This window comes from Nicotiana sylvestris, chromosome 8 (assembly GCF_000393655.2).
Source record: "Nicotiana sylvestris chromosome 8, ASM39365v2, whole genome shotgun sequence".
NCBI classification, from domain to species: Eukaryota; Viridiplantae; Streptophyta; class Magnoliopsida; order Solanales; family Solanaceae; genus Nicotiana; species Nicotiana sylvestris.
The window spans coordinates 220,524,872-220,532,713 of NC_091064.1; the positions used below are offsets into that span (position 1 = coordinate 220,524,872).

At 34.1% G+C, this 7,842-nt stretch overlaps 1 protein-coding gene across 1 annotated transcript; it reads left to right on the top strand.

Annotated features, from left to right (window-relative positions):
* Positions 1-757: 757 nt before the first annotated feature.
* On the top strand, positions 758-5,366 carry LOC104245931 (putative glucose-6-phosphate 1-epimerase). The gene is made up of 8 exons (XM_009801639.2): positions 758-1,452; positions 1,551-1,625; positions 2,082-2,138; positions 2,229-2,392; positions 2,583-2,717; positions 3,283-3,385; positions 4,156-4,255; positions 4,883-5,366. Exons 1-8 carry the CDS (start codon positions 1,345-1,347, stop codon positions 5,050-5,052), a joined length of 912 nt encoding a protein of 303 aa, XP_009799941.1. The 5' UTR covers positions 758-1,344; the 3' UTR covers positions 5,053-5,366.
* Positions 5,367-7,842: the final 2,476 nt, after the last annotated feature.

A 7,842-nucleotide genomic window follows, 5' to 3' on the forward strand; every position in this document is an offset into this window, starting at 1 on the left:
GCTTGAAAGAGAGAACATGAATGAAGTAACGAGACCAAATAAGCAAAATGTCACGAAGATTGACGACAAGAACATAAGACTTTATGCAAGAAGTTCATAATGAACACGATTAGGGCTTTTATCCCGAGACTATAGTGTTATTTTTACCCTTAAGGGGCCGTAAGGTTGAGAAACAAGTTATTCTAGGATTGAGATGAGTTTATTCCATGTTTCATTTGGATAAAATCACAGTATAACTAATCCCGGGATTAGTTATTCCGGTATTGTAATGTTGTTTTTACCCCTAAAAGGTTGTATGGCTGGAACACAAGTTATCCCAAGATTATCATCTCACTGTTCATAGAGATAAAACTAACACTACGATTTCGGGTAACTAATCCTGAGATTTGTTATATCACAATTTTATCTCAACTAAAAATAAGATAAGTTCATCTCAAATTTAATTTCGGAATTAATTATCTCTTTATCCCCTTTAGTGTATAGCATCAAACACTTATTGATGTTTTGTGACAAAGGGGTTAGACTTAATATAAACATATGTTTAAAAAAATTAATTTACATATATAATTCGAGTTGTAAACAACGTACAATAAGGGTGTGAGCCCCAGTTTCTTCTTGGAGTAATATTTTAGGTTTCTCACACAACAAAACAGTTGGGGGCAAAGGTTAAAAAAGAAAAAGTAAACAGGACAAATATTTTGACCAAAGATAGACTTCAAAGGCCGTTAATTCAGGTAATCAACGTCTTATTAAGTGTGGAACTGACAAATTCTCAGCATTAACTCTCCAAATTCTCCATTTCAAATATCTAACTTTTCAATATTTTTCTTAGTAGCTGCAAATAAGTCCAAGACCCACTACGACAAAAAAAAAATTACTATTCTCCTTTTTCGAAAATAATTAGTTGGAGAATTTTGAATCTTCCCTTGTTTGTTCTTGAAATTCTAGACAATTATAGATTCTTGGGGTTGCTTCTTTTTGAAAAATTTAAAAGTTAAAATCTTTCTGACTTGTGAAGTTTTGTTCATTTCTTGATTTCTATGGTCATTAATTTCCTCAAGAAGATAACTGGGTCTTGAATTTGTGGAGAGGAGAAGTAGTTAATTTCAGGTAGTTAGGATTTTGGTAGAGGTTCACGGGAAAATTGGGATTGTCACAAGAAAGGTATCAAGGAAAAAGCCACCGATTTTCAACTGCCTTCAGTGATTGCAGCTCAAGTGTTTGTGGTTTTGTCTCTCTTAGAAATTGGTGTAGTCAGTATAAAGGTCTAGGCTTTATGCTGTGTTTTATTAGAGAAAAACACAAGTTAGTTCATCCTATTGATATCCAATTTGTGTTCTTGAAATGGAGCATTCTGCAGCAGATAGGGATCCTAAAGCTGTAGAATTTGCAAAGGATAAGAATGGAGTTGGTCAAGTTTTGCTTCGAAATCCACGTGGCGCCTCTGTTCGAGTTAGTTTCTTTTGAGATTAAGCTTTCTATTTGGCTGAAAGCTATGTTCATAATCTGAAGTCTTTGAGAAACTGAGGTTTTTGTATTGTTTTATCCAGGTTAGCCTGCATGGAGGACAGGTTCTTTCTTGGAAGAATGACCATGGTGAAGAATTACTTTTTATAAGCAGTAAGGTACATTTTTGAAGCCAATTGTGCTGAAGCAATCCTTCTGGTTTTCGTACTTTTGTTGTTCTTCTCGATTTGATTTATGGGAGAAAGGTTTATAGGACTCTTGTTTCGGCTAATCTTGCAATGAAAACTGCTTTAAGTTTATGTTCAACCAGGCTATTTCTGAGCTTCTTTAAAATTTCTTGGCTAATGAAATGAGAATATCACTATGTTGAAAATTTTGCTACCTGGTCATAATCTTGTTATCAGATTCACCCTTTTCAGAGGGTGAGCTTCTGTTTCCTGCATTGACATGGTTTTCTCAAGTCTGGCTAGTTTAAGGATTTGATTTTAGAGAAATCGTGGAAGTAACTTGGTAAACTCAAGAAATGGAAAGACTTAAAGATATATGAAACTGAGAATTTGTTGCTATGTACAAACTGATAGCTTGCTCTTTTTGTTGGGACTCTTCATCTTTAGGCAACTTTTAAGCCGCCAACAGCTGTGAGAGGAGGAATTCCAATTTGTTTTCCACAGGTACATAATTGTTGTTCAGTGCTTCATATTCTCCTAACATATGACTCATACTGAATTTTCAAAATGTGACTGATGCGTGTGATTCTGAAGTTTGGAAACCGGGGCTCCCTCGAGCAACATGGATTTGCCAGAAATAGGATGTGGATCATTGATGATAATCCTCCTCCTCTACACCCTAATGATTCCAATGGCAAAGCATTCACCGATTTACTACTTAAATCATCTGATGATGATCTTAAAGTCTGGCCTCATGGGTATGAACTTTACTACTTAAATCATGTGAGATTCTTTCAATATAATCCATCTCTTTTCTCAATAGGCAGCATAGTTATAAATGTGTAAGTAGTATGCTAATACATTTATTTTGTTGTGATTCGGTCTTGATCATGTTGTCAAGTTAGTCCAGCTACTGATGTTAGTCCTCTCTCTATTCTCTTTCTCTAGTTTTGAATTTCGGCTGAGAGTAACTTTGGCTGTTGATGGATCTCTTACCCTGATATCACGCATCAGAAATGTCAACTGCAAGCCGTTTAGTTTCTCCATTGCATACCATACATATTTTGCTCTCTCAGATATCAGGTAACTATCATAAACAGCTCGTGACTGAACGATTCTTCTAAACAGAATGATGGTTTTCGAACTCTAGTTTAGACTGATAAAACATTGCTATGTAGTATTGAGAAGTTTGCATACTATCTCAGTATCTGCAGTCAAAGTTCTTATATGAACACAAGTAAGAGTATGAGATAAGTTTTTCAATTATAAAACGAGTATACCCCTTTGTTACTCACACTTTCTGGAGCATAAAGCTGCAACATAACATAGAAAAAGCGGGATGAATATGTTTTCATCACCCTCCCTATCTGTCAGCAAAGAAAGTTTGCTGTTCAAATTTTGAAAAATCACTAGGTACATATCGTGTTGTTCAATTCTCATGGATCTCCGACAGAGTGTAATCTGTTGTGTTTGATGGTTATTTCAGGCCTTTGAAAAACCAAAAGCAAATTGATAAACTCATTTTATGTCATGCTATTCATCTATTTCAACAATGGCCTAGATTAACTTATGGATTTCATGACATATACTGTACAGTCTCCCAATTCAGAACTTGAAAACAAAGCTAAACTAGCTGCTCTTATGACAGTGAAGTGAGAGTGGAAGGCTTGGAGACTCTTGACTACCTTGACAACTTGTGCAACAGAGAACGTTTCACTGAGCAAGGAGATGCCTTAACATTTGAAACCGAGGTAAGGAGTTACATACTATTTGATCGTGCAAGGGAGGTAATTTTCAGCATGTGCCATATCAAACTCACATGCCATAGTTCAATAAGGCGCTTCGAGTACCATTCGGCTATTAGCCAGTCTAGCCACTGTATGTTCTATAATTTTCTTTCTGCTATTGCTTAATATTTGGCTCCTCGGTGGGTGACACGTACTTATGTTGATTCTCCACCCCGTCCCCCTTCTAAGCATGTACAACAACAACAACAGCATACCCAGTATTACCCTCTTCTAAGCATGTATTGAAAAAATATTTATGTTGCTTTATGTTACTAATCCAGTACGAGTGGTAAGCCACAGTATACGTATTGCCCCTCTTTACCCATTTGTTTTAGAATAATTGTAAGTTGCTCGCACTGGTGCTCTAAGCATGACGTAAGCTGTGGATCATTTCTGGGGGTGTAGCAGTAGGTACTGGTTATGATATTGTCAAACCGTTTTGATCCCTAAAATTTTAACTTTCTTGTTTCAATTCAGTAATTTAGTCCTGCTTCAAACTTCTGTCTCTCTTCCTTTTAATGAAAAATGAGTCAAACAAATGAAATCAAAAATGAAATGATGATCAATAGTAGAATCAATGTCTGCCTTGGCTGGATAATCATCTATGGGAGCATAATATTTACTGAACTTGTGTGATGAGATCATTTTATGTTTCATATAACTGGTTTGTGTATTTGTAACTCCACCTTTTTCTACAAACTAAAGATAATCTGCATCTGTTTTCTTTGTGGCAGGTGGATCGAGTTTATCTTAGTTCATCAGATGTGATAGCAATTTTTGATCACGAGAAAAAGCGGACTTTTGTGATAAAGAGGGAAGGGCTTCCTGATGTTGGTGAGCTTGACAGTCCTTATGCATTTACTTATGTTCTATAAAACCAAGCCAAAAATAATTAAATAAATAGCAGCACTCTAGACAACTTGGGATGGTCAAAAATATTTCTGAAGCATACGAACATAGTCGCCACCTAAACTATGGGAGGATTGTCGTTAATTGCCAAGTATTTGATGATTTTTTTAATTAGAAAATAAAAGCTGAAAAACTGTAAATGAAGAGAAACAAAGATCAGAGAGGAGAAGAGATCCATTATAGAGAGTCCTTAGGTGATTTTTCAAGCAACAACGCAGAGTTTCTGTATATATAATCCCTTTGTGAAAGGATGTTACTATGATTATTGATATAAACTCCAGAGCCCGTATTGGTTAATTGATTGAAAGCAACTGATAAGCATCACTTCCTGAAGTTGATTTCGTAACTACTTCGTAACTAAGTAGTTACGTAGGATAAAGGTGTTGAAGCTGGTAAGTAATGTCTAATAGAGTCTTGGCATGCCGTATATTCATTTCATTCATCACTTCTTAGATTTGGTTAGTCTGGTGTCAAAACATCTGATGTGTTCAGTTTAGTAATCTAGTTACTGCATCTGATTATCTTTAAACATTGTACATTAACCTATGACAGTGGTTTGGAATCCATGGGAGAAGAAATCTAAAACCATAGCAGATTTTGGAGATGACGAGTACAGACATATGCTTTGTGTAGACGGAGCAGCAATTGAGAAACCAATCACCTTGAAGCCAGGTGAAGAATGGACTGGAAGGTTGGAACTGTCCGTCATGCCTTCAAGTTGAAGGATCACTAACAACAACAATGTCCTAAGCCACGAGCTGAGTCTCACGTCCCAAGTTAAACACAGAATTCATGCAACGTATGGCCTCCTTAATATTAGCAGCGAAGTCGTACACTAAGAACCAATATCGATGTATTATTGGTGTGAATTTGTAGTACTTAGATGATTGATGTTTGAAAGTTCCATTTGTTATTCTTGTGTATGTTTACATGTAATGGAATTGGGGAAAGGTCCTTTTTAATGTTTCCCCTCAACATTGTTGTAATTTGAATGGCTACTTCATAAATTGTAGAAATGAGTTACCTTATGCAGCTATATTGTATTCTCCTTTATATCACAAAAATACCTAATGTATTTGTCTCTTTTCGTCTTCTTGAGCGAGGTCTTTCAGAAATAGCCTCTTTACTCCGTCAAGGTAGGGGCAAGGTCTGCGTACGCGATTTCACTAAATTGTTGTTGTTGTTGTTGTTTATGTAAATTCAGATAAAGGTTTGATTCAAAAAAACTGGGCAAAGAGGGAAGGTGCTCTCTCAAATATCAGAGCCAGGTTTCGATCCTGGGACCTGTGGGTTATGGGCCCACCACGCTTCCGCTGCGCCACTCTGATTTGCTGGTATAGTGCCTCTAACAAATAAATAATAATATTGTTTTAAATTTCCCCAAAAAGTCTCTTGTTTTGTTCTCCAGTAATTTCTAGTCTCTATAGAAAGATCTTGTGTAATAGAACTTCTTGGAAAAAACTATATTTGGGTTACTTTTCCATCGAAGAGAGATCTTCAAGTTGTTGTTTTTTTTTTCAAAGGAGGGACTAATTTCATAAATTTGTTAATTTAGGCGTCAATTTAAATTTTGTTGAAATCGACTTAATGAAATTGTGAGTTTGATTTGTGTTCCCAAAATAGCTTGTTTGGAGAATCCAACAACTTATCGATGAATTTTCCGTTCAGATTAATTGTTGTTTCCGCAGCTACAAAAGTTTAAATTTTTTAAACCTTTATACACTTGAAGTTTTTTAAAATCACCATTCGACACGAGATATTGACAAGTCGATAATTAATTACTTATTGAAAAATCGAATAAGAAATGAAAAAATCCTACTATAACAACTAAAAATAAACATTTAATTGCTCATATTTTGATCGACAACACACCGTTTTTCTTTAAGAGAAGAGGTCAAGATTTTTTCGTGATATTCATTAATACAAACCAATAAATCCAAAAACTAGTCAAATAAGAAAAAATAAAAACTTAATAGCAAGACAATACACATGGATTCTAATGTATATCAAAAACAAAGCAAAAGGAATAATTGCAAATTGTTCCTTTCAAATATATGAATCTGTATATTTAAGGACAAATTGTGATGGTTAATTGAAAGGAAATTACAACTTGAACTGTCGCTGTTTTTATAGGATACTCCCAAAAGAGCAGTTGACTATCTCTATTATCCTAAATAATTATTACTATATATAGCATGATTATTTTTCTCCTTTTTTTTTCTTTTTTTAATAATGATATATATGATGGAAGTGCTTTTTGAGATTCCACATTGACAAAGCATTCTACCAACCAACATGAAAAAACCATTGTCAATTATTTAAAACATTAGCTAGGTTATACAATATTCTCTAAATAAAAGTAAAAATAAAACAATGTTTTTTTTTAGGAGTTTGGAGAAGATATACATAGCTCTGATAGGAACGTGTGAAAGTCGAGTATTATGATTGTAGGCTAAGAGATTGTCGAGCATTTTTTCCTCTTTGTACCGGATAGTCTGATAGAGTTTTGTCTAGGACTGCTAGCAGTTTATATTGTGTTCACGCTATTTTTTTTGTTTTGCATAGTATTGTATTATTTCCCTTCCATTTATTTGGTGTCTATTACGGCGTCGTTATTTTTTTTTTGTGTTGTTATGGATCTATTCTTTTGTTTCTTTTCTGATATTATTGTCTCTTCTATTGATCCGAGGGTCTCTCGGAAACAACATCTCTATCTTTCTAGGGCAGGGTTAAGATCTGCGTACGCCCTACCCTCCGAGACCCAATATTTAAAAAGTAACCTATGGAAATAACTTAAAGGAGATATTAATGAAATTATATCCCGATAAAGTATGAATGCTCATTTGTCATTCACGTGGAAGTGTATGGACCATCACTTGCATTTATTCATATGAATAATTTCGAAAAATGAAAACTATATTTTCCAAAGCAAAATACTCGAGACAAGAAAGTACTTTCAATCGTGCTCGTTTTTTAACGAAAGTATTTTTTCTGAAAATATGATCGATAAACAATTGTTATGTTCGCAATTCTTTCTCCACCGATAGATAAAATGTTTTAGTGGGCGTTTGGACATAAGAATTGTAAAATTCCAAAAAAGAATAGTAAAAAGACAATTCAAGTAAAAATAGTATTTGAAAATTAGCATTGTGTTTGGACATAAATATAATTTTGGGTTGTTTTTAAAATTTTGTGAGTGATTTGAGTGAAAATTCTGAAAAATAATTTTTTAGAATTTTTTAAATTTTAAAAAATTTCAAAATTCATCTTCAAATAAAAATTAAAAATTTTATAACCTGACACTAATTTTGAAGAAAAGTGAAAAAATTTCGAGAAAAAGTAAAAAATTTCTTATGTCCAAACGGGCTCCTCATTTCCATTTCATATGAAGTCGGAAAGTAAATTGGTAATAGGTCGTACAAAAACTCTTTTTTTGTATAGTATCAATTTACAAAATTCGCCCTAGAATTGGACAAATGACTGAGTAATTATAATTGGATGGACATGTGTTG

What these genes read in the sequence shown, in the direction of transcription:
- LOC104245931 (XM_009801639.2), top strand. Translation starts at nt 1,345, where the DNA reads ATGGAGCATTCTGCAGCAGATAGGGATCCTAAAGCTGTAGAATTTGCA. An exon ending in CTTAAAGTCTGGCCTCATGG is followed by an intron (nt 2,393 to 2,582) that starts GTATGAACTTTA and finishes CTCTTTCTCTAG; the next exon opens with TTTTGAATTTCGGCTGAGAG. An exon ending in GGAAGGGCTTCCTGATGTTG is followed by an intron (nt 4,256 to 4,882) that starts GTGAGCTTGACA and finishes AACCTATGACAG; the next exon opens with TGGTTTGGAATCCATGGGAG.